This window comes from Mustela erminea, chromosome 3, assembly GCF_009829155.1.
Source record: "Mustela erminea isolate mMusErm1 chromosome 3, mMusErm1.Pri, whole genome shotgun sequence".
Classification (NCBI taxonomy): Eukaryota; Metazoa; Chordata; class Mammalia; order Carnivora; family Mustelidae; genus Mustela; species Mustela erminea.
The window spans coordinates 9838321-9860198 of NC_045616.1; the positions used below are offsets into that span (position 1 = coordinate 9838321).

General features: G+C 37.2%; 1 protein-coding gene across 1 annotated transcript; it reads right to left on the reverse strand.

Moving 5' to 3' along the window:
• Positions 1 to 6460: 6460 nt before the first annotated feature.
• Positions 6461 to 7372, reverse strand: LOC116585802 (olfactory receptor 14A16-like). The gene has a single exon (XM_032335046.1). It carries the CDS (start codon positions 7370 to 7372, stop codon positions 6461 to 6463), a length of 912 nt encoding a protein of 303 aa, XP_032190937.1.
• Positions 7373 to 21878: the final 14506 nt, after the last annotated feature.

Sequence of the window (21878 nt, forward strand, 5' to 3'; positions counted from 1 at the left end):
TTTCAGCCTAATTTCCCCCTTGGTATTGGCTCTAGACTATACTTTAGACCACCCAAAATGCAAGCGTCTTTCAGCATGAAGATTTTCCTGAACACACTCCTTTAATTTCTTGATAACAAGTCCAAGTAACAATAACCAAGTCATTGTATATTTAGCATTTTTCTTGTTACTTTTTAAAAGTTTTTATTTAAATTCCAGTTTGTTGACATACAGTATATTAATTTTACTTGTAAAATACAGTGATTCAGCTATTCCATACAACACGTGGTACTCATCACAACTGCCCTCCTTAATCCCCAACATTTATTTAACCTATCCCCCAACCAACCTCTCCTCTGATATCCATCAGGTTGTACTGTATAGTTAAGGGGCTGGTTTTTAGTTTCACTCTCTCTCTCACTTTTTTTTTCCACTTTGTTTATTTGTTTTGTTTCTTAAATTCCACACATGAGTGGAATCATGTGGTGTTCATCTTCCTCTGACTGACTTATTTCACTTAGTATAACTCTCTGGCTTCATCCATGTATTTACAAATGGTAAGATTTCATTGTTTTTATGGATGAATAATATTCTATCATGTATATATACCATATTTATCCATTCTCCAACTGATGGACACTTGGGTCTTTCCATAAATTCACTAATATAGACAAAGATGTTATAAACATTGAAGCTGGTGTACCTCTTGAAGTGGTCTTTTGTATTATATGAATGAATTTCTACTGGGGAAATTGCTGGATCATAGGGAAGTTCTTTTTTTAAGATTTTATTTATTTATTTGACAGACAGTGATCACAAGTAGGCATAGAGGCAGGTGGGGGGGGAGCAGTCTCCACACTGAGCAGAGACCCAATGTGAGGCTCAATCTCAGGACTCTGGGATCAGGACATGAGCGAAAGGCAGAGGCTTTAACCCACTGGGCCATCCATATGCCCCTAGGGCAGTTCTACTTTGTACCTTTTTGTGGAAACTCCATACTGGTTTTCACAGTGGATACACCAGTTTATATCAACAGTTCATGAGTGTTACCCATTATCCACATCTTAACCAAAACCTTTTAGTTCTTGTGCTGTTGATTTTAGCAATTCTGAGTGGTGTGGAGTGATATAGCATTGGAGATTTTATTTCTATTTCCTTGATGATCAGGAATGTAGACCATCTATTCATAGTCCTATTGGTAATCTGAATGTTTTATTTGGAGAAATATGTATTCATGGTTCCTGCAAATTATTTAACTGGATTATTAATTACTTAATTTATTTATTTATTGGTGTTGAGTTTTGTGACTTCTTTTTAAAAATTTATATATATTTATTTTTTTAAATTTCTTTTCTTTGTTCTGGAATTCATTGTTTATGCACCACACCCAGTGCTCCATGCAATACATGCCCTCCATAATACACAACACCCAGCTCATCAAACCTACCATCCCCCATTTCTTCAAAACCCTCGGATTGTTTTTCAGAGTCCACAGTCTCTCATGGTTCATCCCCCCTCCAATTTCCCCCAACTCCCTTCTCCTCTCCATCTCCCCATGTTCTGTGTGTTATTTTGTATGCTCCACAAATAAGTGAAACCATGTGATAATTGACTCTCTCTGCTTGATTTATTTCACTCAGCATCATCTCTTCCAGTCCCATCCATGTTGCTACAAAAGTTGGGTATTCATCCTTTCTGATGGAGGCATAGTACTTCATAGTATATATGGACCACACCTTCTTTATCCATCTGTCCATTGAAGGGCATCTTGGTTCTTTCTACAGTTTGGTAACTATGGCCATTGCTGCTATAAACATTGGGGCACAGATGGCCTTTCTTTTCACTACATCTGTACCTTTGGGGTAAATACCCAGTAGTGCACATGCAGGATAATAGGGAAGCTCTATTTTTAATTTCTTAAGGAATTTCCACACTGTTTTCCAAAGTGGCTGCACCAACTTGCATTCCCACACATTGTAATAGGCTTCTCCTTTCTCCACATCCTCTCCAACACATGTTGTTTACTCTCTTGTGAATTTTGGCCATTCTGACTGGTGTAAGGTGATATATCAATGTGGTTATGATTTGAATCTCCCTGATGACTAATGATAATGAACATTTTTTTTCATGTGTCTGCTAGGCATATGCATGTCTTCTTGGGAGCAGTGTCTCTTCATGGCTTCTGTCCATTTTTTTGATTTTTTTTTTTTGAGTGTTGAGTTTGAGGAGTTCTTTATATATCTTGGGTATTGGCTCTTTACGTGTAATGTCATTTGCAAATATCTTCTCCCATTCCATGGGTTGCCTCTTTGTTTTGATGACTGTTTCCTTTGCTATGCAGAAGCTTTTGATCTTGATGAAGTCCCAAAAGTTATTTTTTGCTTTTGTTTTCTTTGCCTTTGGAGACATTTCTTGAAAGAATTTTCTTTGGCCAATGTCAAAGAGGTTACTACCTATGTTCTCTAGGATTTTGATAGATTACTGACTCATGTTGATGTCTCTTATAAATTTTGAGTTTATCTTTGTCTATAGTGTAAGAGAATTTTCAATTTCATTTTCTATACATAAGTGTCCAGTATTACCAGTACCATTTATCCCAAAGATATAGATGTAGTGAAAAGAAGGGCCATCTCTAGGACGAATACCCAACTTTTGTAGCAACATGGACGGGACTGGAAGAAATTATGCTGAGTGAAATAAGTCAAGCAGAGAGAGTCAATTATCATATGGTTTCACTTATTTGTGGAGGCATAACAAATAACCATGGAGGACAAGGAGAGATGGAGAGGAGAAGGGAGCTGAGGGAAATTGGAAGGGGAGATGATCCATGAGAGACTATGGACTCTGAAAAGACTATCTTTTTTCCACTGTATATTTTTTCCTGTTTTTTTCCAAGATTAGTTTATCATAGACTTGTGGGCCCATATCTGGGCTCTTTAGTCTGTTCCACTTGTCTATTTGTTTGTTTTTGTGCCAGTACCATGCTGTCTGGTGACCACAACTTTGTAGTAAATCTTGGCCTCAGGCAACCTGATGCCCCCAATTTTGCACTACTGGGTATTTTCCCCAAAGATACAGATGTAGTGAAAAGAAGGGCCATCTGTACCGCAATGTTCATAGCAGCAATGGCCACAGTCGCCAAACTGTGGAAAGAGTCAAGATGCCCTTTAACAGATGAATGAATAAAGGATATGGTCCATATATACAATGGCGTATTATGCTTCCATCATGAAGGATGAATACCCAACTTTTGTATCAACATGAACAAAACTGGAGGAGATTATGCTGAGTGAAATAAGTCAAGCAGAGAGAGTCAATTATCATATGGTTTTACTTACTTGTGGAACATAAGGAATAACATGGAGGAAAATGGGAGAAGGAGAGGAGAAAGGAGTTTGGGAAATCAGAGGGGGAGATGAAACATGAGAGACTGTAGACTCTGAGGACAAAGTGAAGGTTTTTGGGGGAGGAGGATGTCGAGTTGAGTGAACCTGGTGGTGGGTATTAAGGAGAGCACATATTGCATGGAGTACTGGCTGTGGGGCATAAACCATGAATTTTTGGAACACTCAAAAAATGAAATAAAATTTTTAAAATGGCAATACCAGATATGGGTAACTGAACATAGTAAAAACAAATTCAATATTGTAATGTATCTTTTTTAAAAGCAAATACAGTTATTTTCAGATCATATAATAGTACCATTTTTCATTTTTTGAGAAATATTACACCTGTACTAATTACTATCTCAATATTGTACAAAATTTCTCTTTTTCTGACATCCTCAACAACATTTGCTATCTCTTTTGATCTAATGCACAGTATTTTGAGTAATGTTAACAGCACTGTATTTTTAACTTGAAAATAAGAGAGTAGATCTTTTATATATTCCCATCAATCCAAAAACTAATAATTATGTGATGTAATGAAGGTGCTAGCGGAATCTATGCTAGTGATTATATCACGATATATAAGTTTTAAATCAACATGTTGTACACCTTAAACTTAAACATTTCTATTAATAATTAAATCTGAAGAAATTGGAAAATAAGCAAATATAGTTACATTTTAACAAAGGATGAAGGAATCCTGCATGTCTTTGTACGTTGTATACAAATTAGTATATGAATATTCACCTTAAAAATTTTGTAAAAAAAAAGACCTCTAAACAGCACAATAATTTGACAAAGTAAATAATAATACCAAGTTGTGTGCATCCTTACTGAAAGATGATTTCACAGTAGGAAAAGACAGTAATAAAACTCTCAGAATAATATTTTCAAACAAAAGATCAACCTTATGATATAATGTATACCCTACAATAAAAATCAACATTTATTCCTGTGAAGGAGGGAATAAAACTATTAGCACAAAAAGTCCAAAAATGATTCTATCTTAAAAGAATAGTATGCTTTCATTTATTTGTGGAGCATAACAAATAGAATGGAGGACATGGGGAGTTAGAGAGGAGAAGGGAGTTTCGGGAAATTGGAAGGGGAGGTGAACCATGAGAGACTATGGACGCTAACAAACAATCTGAGGGTTTTGAAAGGGTGGGGGTTGGGAGGTCGGGGTACCAGGTGGTGGATATCAGAGAGGGCACGGATTGCATGGAGCACTGGGTGTGGTGAAAAAAATAATGAATACTGTTATGCTGAAAATAAATAAAAAATAAATTTAAAAAAATTCAACTAAAAAAAAAAAAAGAATAGACCTAATACACAATAATTAAAACTTTTAAAGGAATTCTGTTTAGTTGGATTCAGTTTGAAATTTGAACCAAATGATCTGGTGTATATTAGCTAATGAGACTGATTTTTTTTCATGCTGAATCAAGCTCTCTTTGTTGTTCTTCCCATATTCGTCTTCTCATTTTCATTAGTGATATAAATTCTGTGTGCAAGTCTATTTTCTTCATTTGATGCATACTATTTTCTTTAACAATGTGGTTTTCTTTAATTTTTACACAATATTATATACATAATTTTAAATTTATTCTATAAATAGGATTATAATACATATATTAGCATTTTTAGGATTAGATTATTTCTTGTATATTATCATTTAATATTTGAAATATTATCCAAATCATTATCTATTCTTATTGTAACTGACCTATTTAGTTCCTAATTTGGGGTAATAGCCTTTGTTTAATTTTTTTCAATTATTTTTAAAATTTCTTTTCAGTGTTCCAGAATTCATTGTTTATGCATCACACCCAGTGCTCCATGCAATATGTGCTCTGCATAATACCCACCACCAGACTCACCAACCTCCCAACACCATCCCCTCCAAAACCTTCTGAATTGGATTAGCTAATTCCACATATATCTCTCTGAAATGTTACCTAGACTATCCACAGGTATATTCCGTACCATTCCATTACACAAAATTTGCCACAGCTTCTCACGTACATAATCTATGGATTCCCTTCTATACTGACTGAAATTTGTATCATAGTATACACAGAACTACTAGTGAAACCCTGAAATATGTATACCCTCAACTATATTGCTTATTAAAAACATACTCTTTATGCTCATAATTTTGATATATTTGATCTTTATATAAAAGAGGAATTATTTCATATACAATATATCTGATTCTGATACACAATATACATTGATATCATTATAACTAAGTTGTCTAATTAATTTTTTCCTGGGGATAAATTTTATAAATGGTGTTTTTAACAATGCTTAACATCATATTAGAAAGAAACGTCTCCTGTACTATTTGATAAATATGAGGTTAGGAAAATTACAGTTGATTTTGAGCACACTTGACAATTCTTCTGCACAAATAATGCCTATCCTCCCTTCACTGTGTTTTAGGATGTTTGATTGTTTCTGAGCTCTTAAGCAAGTAAAGGGCTGGAATTTCAGATATACAATCAAATGAAAGCTTCATAGAGTGTCAGATTATTTTTGTCTTAAATAGAACATGATCAAAAGACATCAATAAAGGTTCTGTTGATCCAGATCTGCTGGTATTCTCTGTGGTAGTTAAACTCTACCATCAGGAAGGCTATTTCCAAGATATCTTCATACTCTGCCAGCACAACACTTTATCAGAATATGGGCGATCTCCTCACTAGTATGTGCCTGGTACTTGGAGAAAGGATTATCCCAGAGATAGAATGGATGAGTGAGTAGACAGCATTTATACATGCTAAGACACATCACTGACACATCTCAGGCATGGTGATTTTTTGGGGGAAAATTTTTCTTCAATTTTCAGAATCTATTTTTGTTGTTTCTGTTTCTCACCATATAAATGTAACATTCTAATGAACAGCACCAATGACACAATGCATATCTGTTAAATTTACAACAATGTGTATAAACCAAATAATTTGAAGTTATGTGTATTTATATTTGAAAGAATTTTGTGATTACCAAATAACCTGTATAATCCAAAATTTGATACACATTATTAAATGTCAGACCCATTGATACTATGGATATTTAAATATTCAGTATCATTTTTCGTCAAAAATTTTCCCAAGGGCCACCATCATGTCCCTGTTTCTCAGGCTGTAAATGACAGGATTCAGGCTGGGAGGTAACAGAGAATATAACACAGACATAAAAAGGTTCATTGATGATGAGGATTTTGAGGCTGAACCTAAATATGCAATAAATCCAGAAGAGAAAAACAAGGTTACCACAGTTAGATGGGGCATGCAGGTAGAGAAGGTTTTAAACCTGCCTTTTGAAGAATTAATTCTTAAGACAGTGGACACAATATAAACATAGGAAGCAACCATGAACGTAAAACATACAAAAACAAAACAACAACTAACAATAATAAGCACATATTCCAGAATTTGGTCCCCATAACAAGCAAGTGTAAGCAGTGATGGAATGTCACAGAAAAATTGATGCACTATGTTTGACCCACAGAAATGGACAGAAAATGTGCCTGAAACATGAATGGATCCATAGATAAAACCACCGAACCAAGATGCTGTCACCATCTGCACACAGGCACCTCTATTCATGATGGCCTCATAGTGCAGAGGACAGCAGATGGCAGCATAGCGGTCATAGGACATCACCAGAAGGAGGGCAAACTCTGTGCCAGCAAAGACAAGAACAAGGAAAACCTGTGAGGCACATCCCACAAAGGAGATGGAATGGTTGTTGGTCAGAGTGTTCATGACAGATTTGGGAACAGTGACAGAGATGTAACAGATATCAATCAAAGACAAATTTTTCAGGAAGAAGTACATGGGGGTTTGGAGATGCTGGTCAATGGTGGTGAGGATGATAATGAGGAGGTTCCCCATCAGTGCCACCAGGTAAACTAGGGAGAAGAATGTAGCATAAAGTATCTGTAGCACCTGATCATCAGGGAATCCCATGAGCAAAAATCTTGTTATTAGGGTCATATTGGTTAATTTGTCAGGCATGATGTTTTTTTTTTTTCTTTTTATTTGGAAACAAAAGAAAAAATTTTCTTGAATCTTCAGAATCTCTTTTTGCTGTTTCTGTTATTCACTGACTGTGAAGTTATTCCTGGGGTAGAGCATAAGTTGCAAACTATAATTTCTTCAATGCATTTAGAAAACAATTGTACTGATTGTCATAAAAGTGGATTAGAATGGTCTTTTTAAGCTGTTGGCCTAAATTTATGTATTAAATAGACAAGTATTAACTCACCTAGCTGTAAATGAGGTATTTTTAGGCTTTGCTGGAATAGGTTAAAAAGCAGCAGGAAAATTTGTATTAAATGGATAACTTGTTGACTCGATCCTGGAAATTGTTTTAGTTCAATATGACTATGATCTTGGTACATTTCTAGACTCAGTATGCATAAGTAAGAGATGATTTCTGCCTTCACCTCTCTCTATCCTCATATAGCATACATAAGCAGGGAGAGAATAGACGGGTAGTGTTAAAAATTATCTTTGTATTTTTTTCTGTGACAATGATAAAGACTAAGATAATAATTTATATCTTCCATATAATCAATATTACAATAAAGTCACTAATATTTGTACAAAGGCTTTAAGAATATACTATGTGAACATTATTTTAAAAGTGAATAAAGGCCCTGGAATCTATTATTATGATTTATGTATTTTTCTTCAATAAAGACACATGCCTCCTATGTAACTAATAAACAAAATTAAAATACAATGTTATCTTATTTTCCTGAGGAATGTAGAACACATATGGGTGAAAAAAATTAATCTACTTAGACATATCAAGAGAACTAGAATAACACTAGGAAGCTTACAGTAGATGTACAGAGATTTGGAGCAAATTCACTTACCCAATATAAATCAAGTATGCCTGATTACAGGTGTCAATTATTTAAATATCATGGAACATTATGATAAAAATAAGCTTAGTAAAGGACACTTTCTCACATAGGAAGAAAAGTTGAAAAGCTGAACCTATTGTGCAACAGGATTAAAAATTCCTGTTTAAATATTGCTGTTGCTCTGGTTTCCAGTGTGTCCTGAATGACAGTCTTCTCCAACTGGAAAGCACTGGTTGAAAGAGTATATATATGGGTCTTGCATTTCTGTGCATGTTTACAAATTATTAATTAGAATGAGAGCTAATTAACGGTATTAAACATGATTTCTGATGCCATTTTAGATTGTCTTCACAGACAGCACAGACAGCATTAAGTGAGAATTTCGAAGAATTAGGTCTATGTTGAGTTTTTTTTTTCTTTTTTACCCAGTAGGGTTACCTGCCATGAGACCTTCTAATTAGTAACAATAATACTTTTAATTAGATATTTGTGACACTTTACATTATTACATAATGGGTTGATTTTATTTTCTAAACCTATGTCAGAAGAAAAGTGATTTGTTGTGTCTTTTTAGTTTGCTACTTTGATTTAAAAAAAAAGTATGCGACTATTGAGTCATTGAACCTTAAAACAAAACAAAACAAAACTTTTGATGTACTATATTCTGGCAAACTGAACAGCATAATTTTAAAAAGGGAAAAATTAAAAAAATATTTGTCATAAACAGGATATCATTCCTTATGCCAAATAAAGTATTTATATATAAGATAATGGAGAAATTTAAATGTCCTTTTTTATCTCCACTCTGTTTCCATTCCCTTGGGAAAAAGAAAAGTTAATTTTTTTTTTTTACTTTTGGCATTTTCCCATGTATTTGTTGTTTGCATTTTCTGAGTATTTGCAATATACAAATGCAAAAAGTATATACATCAACATAAATGAGAACTTACATTTCTTCTACCTACTTATTTTAACTTATATTTTCCAAAAGTACATATATATTGTTACAATTTGAAGTAATTAATTGCATAACTAAACTCATGATTCTTCATAGAAGTCAAAATGTTTCTCTTTTTAAAAGATTTTATTTATTTATATGACATACAGACATCACATGTAGGCCAAGACAGGCAAAGGGTGTGGGGTTGGTGGGAAGCAAGCTTCCTGATGAGCAGAGAGCCCGATATGGGGTTTGATCCAAGGACCCTGACATCATGACCTGAAATGAAGGCAGAGGCTTCACCCACTTAGCCACCCAGGTGCCCTGGAAGCCAAAATGTTTCTTAATTCAAAATTAGCCAATATATTCACAGCAGCAAGTAAAATGCAATTTTCCCACTTATATCTTAGACACTACACACAATTTATCTTTAAGTCTTGTGTAATTTGAGTAATTTTAACAAATCATGGGTTAAGAGTCTTCTATCATTTTACTCGCAAAGAACACTAAATTTGACAATTACCTGTAGACAAGAATGCCTTTGTTGGATCACAGAAATCCAGTGGAGAAGTTCAAGCACACCATTAGAGCAAAATAGCCAACATTGAATGAATTGAAGAGGGAAAAGGAAGTGTTTCACTTTATCCATGTCACTGCTTCCCCATAGCAGCACAGATAAGTGTCGAGAGAGATCACAGAAGTAAGAGTCTGTAAATAAGCACCCATATGTGGGAAATAGCGAAAAAGACTCACTTCTCAGTGCATTCAGAATACTGGTGATTTCCACAAATTACCAGCAGAGAAAGGCTGAAAACAGAGTTAGAAAGGATTAGAATGCATCAAAAGAAGATGGATCTTATTAACCACTTCAAAGACTCCATCATGAAACACAAACATGGGCCATTTGGTACATGTCACATGCACATCCTTCAAGTGGCCTTGGGAACCCTCCATGCTCTGCTCACCTCATTCACATGCACATCCTGCCTTACAGACAACTCCCTTACTGTGTCTCAGAGGGCAATATTAGTGGGTTTTGCAGACACTGAGTGTGTATGTACAGACAGATGACCCAGTTCTGTGGGATTAGGATAAAGCACATAAACCTGAGCATTCCAAACCACAACTAGGAGAGTAATCAGGAGTGTTCCAGCATCTATCTCACTTTGAATGTTAAAGAGAAGGCATAACATCTTAAGTATTCCAAAAAAGGAAACCAGAAGTGTAGAGTCTGCATATATGCATATATGAATAAAATGTTTAGAGAAAATGTTTGATATACCTAGAAAATCAGACAAATATTTCTGTCTTGATAACACTTATTACAGATTAAAGAGGTAATTATTTTTTAAAATGCAAGATTGTAAAATAGGACTTCAAGGATGGGGTGCCTGAGTGATTCAGCTGGTTAGGTGTCTGACTATTGATTTTGTATTGAGTCATGATCTCATGGTTGTGAGATCAAGTCCTAGAGTGGGCCTCTGCTCAGTGCAGAATCTATTTGAGATGATTCTCTACCAGTGTCCCTCTCTCCACTAATGCTCACTTTCTCTCTCTCCAAAATAAATAAAATAAAGTAAATCTTTAAAAAAAGAACAAAATGTTCAAAAATAAATTTAATCAAGGGGATAATTTTTTGTTCCCTGAAAAGTATAAGAGATTGAAAAAGAAGTTAGGGAAGACACACACACAGACACACACACACACAAGGAAAAATATTCTATGGTTATGGATTGAAGGAAGTAACATTTAAATATTAAAACATCTCAGAGCACCTGAGTGGTTCAGTCCATTAAGCGTATGACTTCAGCTAAGGTCATGATCACAAAGTCCTGGGGTTGATGCCCACATTGGGCTCCCTGCTTGGTGGAGAGTATGTTTCTCTATATCCCTTTGTCTCCCTACTTGTGCTTTCACTCTCTCTCTATCTCAACTAAATAAATAAAATCTTTTTAAAAATATTCATGTATTGCATGGAGCACTGGGCATTATACAAAAACAATAAATCATGGAACACTACATTAAAAATTAATGAGGTACTGTATGGTTACTAACAACATAATAGAAATAAATGCATAAATAAAAATTCAAACTTTTATAAGCAATCAACATATTCAATGGCATTGTTAGCAAATTTCCAATGCCATTAATCACAGAACTAAAAAAAAAATCATAAACATGAATCTCTTACATACAGCTTTGTATGCATGTCTGATGATACTTTAAAAATTTATTAAGTTTTTTTCATTTATTCTTCTCCTACCCACTTAAGCCCCCATGTTGCATCACCACTTCCTCATATCAGGGAGATCATATGATAGTTGTCTTTCTCTGCTTGACTTATTTCGCTAAGCATGATACGCTCTAGTTCCATCCATGTCGTCACAAATGGCAAGATTTCATTTCTTTTGATGGCTGCATTGTTTATAAAAAATAAAAAATTAAAAAAAAAGTAAATGGAAAAACAATAAACCATTTGCTTTCAGTGTGTATGGAAAAAAAATTTATTAAGTTTTTTTAAATCCCAGCATGGTTAAAAATTTTTAAAAATTAAAAATCCTCAAATATGTACTGAACCAAAAAAAAAATCCATCAAATATCCAAAATAGTATTAAGAAAGAATAACAAAACTGGAAGAATCTTTATGATTTCACACTATATTACTAAGCTACAGTAATCAAAACTTGGTATTGGCATAAAAACAGACACATAAATTACTGGAAATTATGAAGAAAGGGAAATAAACCCATTCAAAAGCGGTCTATTAATTAACAAAATGGTCAAGAATACACAATAAATAAAGATACTTTTCCATAAATGGTGCTACACATATAAAAATAGACAGCTACATGCACAAGAATGAAACTGGATCAGTGTAACATGCCATACATAAACATTAATTCACAAGAGAGTAGATTCAAACATAAGACTTGAAATGATACAACTCCTGAAAGAAAATAGAGACTATTAGCTACTTGACATCAGTCTTGGTTTTGATTTCTATTTAATTTGATGCAAAAAGCAAACCTAAAAGAAAGATAAAATAAAAATAAACATGTAGGACTATATCAAATTAAAAAGCCTCTGTGCAGCAAAGGAAATCAACAAAATGAAAGGCAGCATTCTAAACAGAAATAAATATTTGAAAAAAAATATCTAGTAATAAATTAATATCCAAAAAAGTATTTAAAAATTACAAAGGGAAGGAGGACAGGCAAGATGGCAGAGAAGTAGGAGGTCCTGTTTAAACTGGTCCCCTAAAATGAGCTAAATATCTATGAGAACACTCTGAACACCCATGAAATCAGCCTGAGATGTAGGATTATACACTGCTGGATCTCTACCAGGGCAGAAGACACTAGTGGAGAGGTAAGTGGAGTGGGAACAATTGGACTGATATCAGAGGATAAGCAGAACGTGGAGGAAGCCACTTGAAGAGTCACACTGGAAAGGAATATCCCAATACAAAAGTGTGCTGTTGTTAGGGACCACCATCAACTTGGAGTCTGGTTAAAAACAGTCAAAAAGAGCAAAACATCTTAAGGGACAACTGGTAGAATTGGGCGGTCATGGGTCAGGACCTAAGCCCATGGACCCAGGTGGCCAGCACTGGAGACCATCCATGCTGGGGAGAGTGCATCGGAGCCTTCAGTTCCTGGTCCCTGATCCCACGGCTGTGTGCTGCATGCACTACTACTCAGCTGGGTACACTCTTACCCAGGAATGAGGGAGTTTGGTGGGCGCTCTCTAAAAACACACTTTTTGCATTATGTGCACACTGTGTGACTGAGATCTGACTGCCCTCCCCAACTGTGCCTGAGAGAATGGTGGTTTGGGCATTAGCCAGTGGTATCTAGGACAGGGCAAGGGTCTGGATGCTTCCAGCATGTGCCTGAAGGACCTCAGCATGATCTCTGGTTGGGATCCCTCAGCAGCAACAGCTGTGTGACTAAGCGCACCCAGCAGCATGAGCCTGGTCCTCAAACAGCAATCCCAACAAAGGTAGCCACTAGAAGCAGACTCCCTGGACCAATATTGCTCATTGTTTTAGTGGCATGTGGGTGCAGAAACAAGCAGTCACTTTGGGTGACTGCTGAAGTAGTGGCTGGGGTGAATGCATGGCCTGTGGGATGTTGTGGTGTTCAGTGGAGTGTGCAGAGGGGGAGTCTGTGTGTTCTGGAACACCCAAAGGGGAGCAGATTGAAGCTTTTTTCTGAGGCAGAGGTCTGGGTACAGTTTGCTTTTCATTAAACCTCTGAAAAGCCACAAACGCTGCAAAACCTGCAAAACCAAAGCCAAAGCCAAAACCAACACCAAAACAAACCAAAATCATAAATACCCTTGAGAGAAAAGATTGAAAAACCAAGCCCAGTTTTTCCACAGAGCCCAGTCCATTGATGGGGGCAAGATGATTCAATCCAAGAAGACTTACCAAACAACACTGCGGCAGCATCCCCTCCCCAAAGCCAAGACAAAAGGAAAAGAGAACAAGAGAACAACGAGCATAGGATCTCCATAAAACTGTAAAACGCCAACATCAGGGGAAAACAATATATTAAGCTGCCGGTATTACCTTAAAACCTGTGTATTTCATAGATACAACATTTCATTTTAATTCACTCCCACGATTCTTGTTCTTTTAATTACTTTAACCTACCTACCATCACAAATAGAGGTTTAATACAACATACTCCATAATAACCTTTAACTTGAACTTTTTTTCATACATATATCTGTAACTTTTAAAAAAATTAATACATTAGATATAAAGCGTCAAGGTAATCACTTATTCCTATTCAATAATGCCCTTATATATAAACCAGTTTTTAATATCCCTTTATCTCTAGAAAGCTGAATCCTTTAACAAAGAAACAGATACACAAAGGAAGAACCAAAATAACATTGCTACCCACAATCAAGGATTATATCGACCAAGTATTTATTCTGTCAGTGTTTATGTGTATTGTTTTTTCTGTCCTAGAATTATATAAATCTTATTATTGAGGTTCATTTTGGCTGGATCCTTTATTTTTTTAATCTTTCCTTTGATTTCCTTTGTGGAGTCTTCTTGTTTCTGTTTGTGTTTATATACCATTATAAATCTTATATTTGGGGCTCATACTGCCAGGGTTTTCTCTTTTTGTTTCTCTCTCTATCTTCTCTTTCTTTCTCTCTCTTTAAAAAAACAAATCTTCTTTCTTTCTTTCTTCCTTCTTTCTTTTTCTTTCGTTTTTTTCTTTTTTTTTTAAATTTTCAGTATAATAGCATTTATTATTTTTGCACCACACCCAGTGCTCCATGCAGTCCGTGCCCTCTATAATACCCAACACCTGGTACCCCAAACTCCCACCCCCTGCCCCTTCAAAACACTGAGATTGTTTATCAGAGTCCACAGTCTCTCATGATTCACCTCATATTCCAATTTCCCCCAACTCCCTTCTCCTCTCTAATGCCCCATGTCCTCCATGCTATTTGTTATGCTTCACAAATAAGTGAAACCATATGATAATTGACTCTCTCTGCTTGACTTATTTTGCTCAGCATAATCTCTTCCAGTCCTGTCCATGTTGCTACAAAAGTTGGGTATTTGTACTTTCTAATGGAGAAATAATACTCAATAGTATATATGGACCACGTTTTCCTTATCCATTCATCCGTTGAAGGGCATCTCGGTTCTTTCCACAGTTTGGTGACTGAGGCCATTGCTGCTATAAACATTGGGGTTCAGGTGGTCCTTCTTTTCACTACATCTGTATTTTTGGGGTAAATATCCAGGAGTGCAATTGCAGGGTCATAAGTAAGTTCTATTTTTAATTTCTTGAGGAATCTCCAAACTGTTCTCCAAAGAGGCTGCACCAACTGGCATTCCCACCAAGAGTGCAAGAGGGTTCCCCTTTCTTCACATCCCCTCCAACATGTTGTTTCCTGTCTTGCTAATTTTAACCATTCTAACTGGTGTAAGGTGATATCTCAATGTGGTTTTAATTTGAATCTCCCTGAGGGATAGTGATGATGAGAATATTTTAAGGTGTCTGAGAGCCATTTGTATGTCTTCATTGGAGAAGTGTCTGTTTTTTTTTTTTTTTTTTTTTTTTTTTTTTTTTTAGATGGATGTCTGTTTTTTTCAGTGTTGAGTTCGAGGAGTTCTTTATAGATTCTGGATATCCTTTTGTTTGTACTGTCATTTGAAAATATCTTCTCCGGTTCATGTGGGTTGCCTCTTTGTTTTCTTGACTATTTTCCTTTGCTGTGCAGAAGCTTTTGATCTTGATGAGTCACAAAAGTTTATTTTCGCTTTCTTCTTTCCTTCTTCCTTTGGAGACATATCCTTGAAAGAAGTTGCTGTGGCTTATATTGAAGAGATTACTGCCTATGTTCTCCTCTAGGATTCTGATGGATTCCTGTCAAGTGCACATGGAACCTTCTTCAAGAATAGACCACATACTGGGTCACAACAATCAGGACTCAACCGATACATAAGACTGAGAATGATTCCCTGCATATTCTCAGATCATAATGCCTTTGAAACTGGAGCTCAGTCACAAAGAAAAGTACCGAAGGAACTCAATCACCTGGAAGCTAAAGACCACCATGCTTAAGAATGCTTGGATCAACCAGGAGATCCAAAGAAGAACTGAAAACAATTCATGGAAACCAATGAGAATGAAAACACTTTGGTCCAAAACCTATGGTGATACAGTCAAGGCAGTCCTAAAGGGGAAATACATTGCCATTCAAGCGTCCCTCAAAAATTGAAAAATCCAAAACACAAGCAGCTGTCTCTACACCTCAGAGAACTGGAGAATCAACAACAAATCAAACAAACTCCACATATAAGAAGGGAAATAATCAAGATTAGAGCTGAGATCAATGAGGTAGAAATCAGAGATACAGTAGAACATATCAATGAAACTAGAAGCTGGTTTTTTGAAAGAATGAATAAGATCAATAAACTATTGGCCACACTAATCCAAAAGAAAAGAGAAAGCCCAAATTAATAAAATTGTGAATGAAAAGGGAGAGATCACAATGAACACCAAGGAAGTAGAAACAATCTTCAGAAGTTATTATCAAGAGTTATATGTCAATAAGCAAAGCAACCTAGATGAAATGGATGCATTCCTAGAAAAATGATTAACTCCCAAAATTGAACCAGGAAGATTGACAACCAGAATAGACTGATATCTAGTAACGAGATTGAAGCAGTGATCAACAACCTCCCAAAAAAAAAGAGCAAAGGACCTGACGGATTCCCTGGGGAATTCTACCAAACTTTCAAAGACGAAATAACACCTATTCTCCTGAAGCTGTTTCAAAAAATTGAAGCAGAAGGAAAAACTTCCAGATGCTTTCTATGAAGCCAAACATTACCCTGATCCCCAAACCAGCAAAGACCCTACCAAAAGAAGAATTTCAGACCATATCACTGATGAATATGGATGTTAATATTCTCAACAAAGATCCTAGCCAACAGGATCCAACAGCACATTATAAAGATATCCACCATGACCAGGTGGGATTCATCCCTGGGCTACAAGGATGGTTCAACATTCGCAAATCAATCAATGAGATAGAACAAATTAATATGCGAAGGGAGAAGAACCACATGGTACTCTCAATCGATGCAAAAAAAAGCATTTGACAAAATCCATCATCCATTCCTGATTAAAACGCTTCAAAGTATAGGGATAGAGGGAATATTCCTGAACTTTATGTAATCTATCTATGAAAGACCCACAGCAAATTTCATCCTCAATGGGAAAAAGCTTGCAGCCTTCTCGTTGAGATCAGGAACACAACAAGAATGTTCACTCTCACCACTCTTGTTTAACATAGTATTAGAAGTCCTAGCAACAACCATCAGACAACAAAGAGAAATAAAAAAGTATCCCAATTGGCAATGAAGAAGTCAAACCCTCTCTCTTCGCAGATGACATGATTCTTTATATGGAAAACCCAAAACGACTCGACCCCCAAACTACTAGAACGCATACAGCAATTCAGAAACCTGGCAGGATACAAAGTCAATGTTCAGAAATCAGTGGCTTCTTATACACTAACAATGAAAATACAGAAAAGGAAATTAAAGAATCAATTCAGTTTACTATAGCACCAAGAACAATAAGATATACTGGGAATAAACCTAACCAAAGAAGTAAAGGATCTGTACTCGAGGAACTACAGAACACTCATGAAAGAAATTGAAGAAGACAGAAAAAGATGGAAGACCATTCCATGCTCTTGGATTGGAAGAATAAACATTGTTAAAATTGTCTATACTGCCTAGAACAATCTATGCTTTTAATGCATTCAGATCAAAATTCCACTGTTATTCTTCAAAGATCTGGAGAAAATAATCCTAAAATTTGTATGGAATCAGAAAAGACCCCAAATCACTAAGGAAATGTTGAAAAACAAAAATAAAATGGGGGGAATCATGCTACCTGATTTCAAGCTTTACTACAAAGCTGTGATCACCAAGACAGCATGGTACTGGCATTAAAAACAGACACATAGACTAGTGGAACAGAGTAGAGAGCCCAGATATGGACTCTCAGCTCTATGGGCAAATAATCTTCGACAAAACAGGAAAAAATATACAGTGGAAAAAAGACAGTCTCTTCAATAAATGGTGCTGGGAAAACTGGGCAGCTATATGCAGAAGAATGAAACTCGACCATTCTCTTACACTGTACACAATGATAAACTCAAAATGGGTAAAAGACCTCAACCTGAGACAGGAATCTATCACAATCTGTCTTTCTTTTTTCAAGATTTTATTTATTTATTTGACAGGCAGACATCAAAAGTAGGCAGAGAGGCAGGGCAGAGAGAGGGGAAAACAGGATCCCTGCTGAACAGAGAGCCCAATGTGGGGCTCAATCACAAGGAACCTGAGACCATCACCTGAGCTGAAGGCAGAGGCCTAATCCACTTTTTTCTTCTTTTTTGTTGAGTTTCTAATTGCTCCAAAGCTTTTCAATGTGCACATTGCCTAGATCGTTGTTGATATGTACAGCTATACATCCCCACAGCCACCTCTCACTGAAGTGACTAGGTTAGGAAAACCCAATAGAGAAAAATTTAAGAAAACTCTGCTGTATCCATCAGAGCTATTGGATATGGACATAAACAGTATGTTAGAAATTTAGGGTAAACAAATATCTTAGCAATGTCTAGAGTTTGGAGAAAACTATTAGTGAACAACATGGATTCTCTAAAGGTAGAACTTAAAGCCACCATGGCAGAAGTTAAAAATGCTATCAGGAAGATCCAATCTAATCTAAATATTCTACCAGTGAAGGTAACAGAGGCTGAAGATAGAATTAGTAATCTTGAGGACAAAATAATAGAGAAAAAGGATCAGAAGGAGGCCTGGAACAAACAGCTTAGGAGCCATGAAAAGAGAATTAGGGAAATAAAAGATGCCAAGAAACTTTCCAATGTCAGAATTCTTAGGATCCCTGAGGAGGTGGGACAAGACAGACTAGAAGATGTAGTTGAACAAATTCTTGAAGAAGATTTTCCAAGTCTGGGGAATGGATTAAGCGTTTGTGTCCTAGAAGCAGAAAGAGTACACCTCGAGATCAACAAATCTAGAAAGCCCATGAAGCTCTCTCTTTTTTTTTTTTTAAGAGAGAAAGATAGGGAAGCAGGTTCCCTGCTGAGCAGAGAGTCTGATGTGGGACTCGATCCCAGGACCCCGAGCCGAAGGCAGCAGCTTAACCCACTGAGCCACCCAGGTGCCCCGTACATGAAGCTCTTGATTGTGAAACTGATGAATCATAATTTTAGGCAAGAGTTTCTGAGGGCAGCTAGGGGGAAGAGTTTCCTTATGTACAGAGGAAGGTCCATCAGAATAACCTCAGATCTGTCCACAGAAACATGGCAAGCAAGAAAGGACTGGAAAGACATAGTCAGGACACTAAATGAGAAGAACATGTAGGATGGACAAGATGGCGGGGAAGTAGGAGGTGCCATTTTAATCTGTACCCTAAAGTGAGCTTATTACCTACCAAAGAACTCCAATCACCCATGATATCAGCCTGAGATCAGAATTATACACATCTGGATCACTACAGGGGCAGAAGACGTCAGTGGAGAGGTAAAGTGGAGTGGGAACATTGGACTGATATCAGAAGATAAACAAAAGGGGGAGGGAGCCACCAGAGGCGACCGATTGGAAAGTAATATCCCAATACGAGAGTGCCCTGCATCTGGGGACCAGCATTAACTTGGAGACTGGTTGAAAACACTCCAAAAGAGCAAAGGATCGCGGGGGGTGTTGGAAATGTGGGAATGGGGATGGCTAGGGACAGGGGCTTAAGTCTCCTATCGCAGGACAGCCTCCCCTGGTGCTGAGCCAGAGAAAGTGCAGCAGAGAACAAGGTCTTGGTCCCTGAGCCGCCAGCGCGCCCAAGAATGCGTGGGGTCTGTCTCCTCTGAGGGGCTGAGAGCCTCGCCACATGGCAGAATGCCAAGCCGTGGTAACAGATACTGAGATGCTCGAGCCCCTCACCCTCCCCTGAGAGAGGTGTGTGAAGGCCCAGCCTGGCGCTCTTAGACCCGAGCCATTGTATCAGAGCCTGAGACACGCACGGGACCCACACCCTCCCCTGAGAGAGATGTGTGCAAGCCTGGTGCTCTTTGACCCAGAAAGACCAGGCATTCCCAGCCTGGGCAAGAGGGAAAATCCTCAGTGTTCAATCACTGCTTGGAATGTTTCCGGCAGTCTGGTACTGCCAAGACAGCCGCCGCTGCCCTGGTTTTGGGTACAAGCAGAAGATCCTGCATCACCAGGGACCGCAACTCAGAAACTGCTCTGCCAGCGGCCAAGGGGGAATTTATATGGGTTCTGCAGCATCCACAGGGAGCAGACTGAGTCTTCTCTCTGAGAGGGTGGTCAGGGTGCAGCTTCCCTTTCCTCTAAACCTACAAAAACCATCAAAAGCGGCCAAGGTGAGAGGAAAAAAAAGTGAACAAACATAAAAACCTCCAGAGAACAAAAGCCTGAAAAAACCGGTTTCCTCAGGGCCCACCACCTTGAGGGGGGCGGGAGGACTTAACTCAGGGAACATCATTGACCAAAAATACACGTGGCAGACCCCTCCCACAGAAAACCAACCAGGAAAAAAAAAAAAATAATACTAGAGAACGACCACCACTACTTCATAGGATGACTTTTATTTTTAAATCATTCCCAGTATTCTGGTTGATTTTTTTTTAAAGATTTTATTTATTTATCAGAGAGAGAGGAGCGAGAGTGAGCACAGGCAAATAGAGTGGCAGGTAGAGGCGGAGGGAGAAGCAGGCTCCCTGCCAAGCAAGGAGCCCGATGTGGGACTCGATCCCAGGATGCTGGGATCATGACCTGGGCTGAAGGCAGCTGCTTAACCAACCTAGCCACCCAGGCGTCCCTGGTTAATTTTTTTATATAGATAATTTATTAATGTATTTATCATCACAGTGAGATGTCCAGTACATCTAATTCCATAATAACCTTCTAACCTGAACTTTTTGATACATACACCTGTGTGTTACTTTTGTATTTCCATTTTTTATATATATTTTTAAATTTTAATGTAGTTTAGTCTAGTTTATTCCTTTTTATTTTTATTTTCTAACATTCATATAGAGTTAAACTTCAAGGTAATCCCCTTTCCCCAATCAATGCTACCCCTATAGGAAAACGAATTTTTGATCCCCGTTTATCATAGGAAAGTTGAGTCCTTTAACAAAGATATCAAGATAAACCCAGGAAGAATCAAAACAATCTTCCTTGCCTACACTGAGAATTTAAAACCACTCTCCCATCTTTTTCTTCTACCAGTGTTTCGGTATCTTTGTGTTTCTCCTGATAGTATATAAATCTTACCCTAGGGGTACATTTTGATGAGGTTCTTCCTTTATTTGCACATATATATATATATTTTTTTTTCTTGTCATATACTTTTTTTTAAGGTGGTATCTCAATAAGATTTTTGATTTTTTTTATTTCTTTTCAGCATAACAGTATTCATTGTTTTTGCACTGCAGCCAGTTCTCCATGCAATCCATGCTCTCTATAATACTCACCACCTGGCTCCTCCAACCTCCCAACCCCACCCCTTAAAAACCCTCAGATTGATTTTCAGAGTCCATAGTCTCTCATGGTTCACCTCCCCTTCCAATTTTTCTCAACTCCCTTCTCCTCTCCATCTCCCCTTGTTCTCCATGCTATTTGTAATGCTCCACAAATAAGTGAAACCATATGATAATTGACTCTCTCTGCTTGACTTATTTCGCTCAGCATAATCTCTTCCAGTCCCATCCATGTTGCTACAAAAGTTGGGTATTCATCCTTTCTGATGGAGGCATAATACTCCATAGTGTTTATGGACCACATCTTCCTTATCCATTCGTCCTTTGGAGGGCATCTTGGTTCTTTCCACATTTTGGAGACCATGGTCATTGCTGCTATAAACATTGGGGTACAGACGCCCTTCTTTTCATTAAATCTGTATCTTTGGGGTAAATACCCAGGAGTGCAATGGCAGGGTCATAGGGAATCTCTATTTTTAATTTCTTGGAGAATCTCCACACTGTGCTCCAACGTGGCTGCACCAACTTGTATTCCCACCAACAGTATAAGAGGGTTCCCCTTTCTCCACATCCTCTCCAACACACGTTGTTTCCTGTCTTGCTAATT

Coding starts and splice junctions, on each gene's coding strand:
- LOC116585802 (XM_032335046.1), bottom strand. CDS start 7,372: ATGACCCTAATAACAAGATTTTTGCTCATGGGATTCCCTGATGATCAG.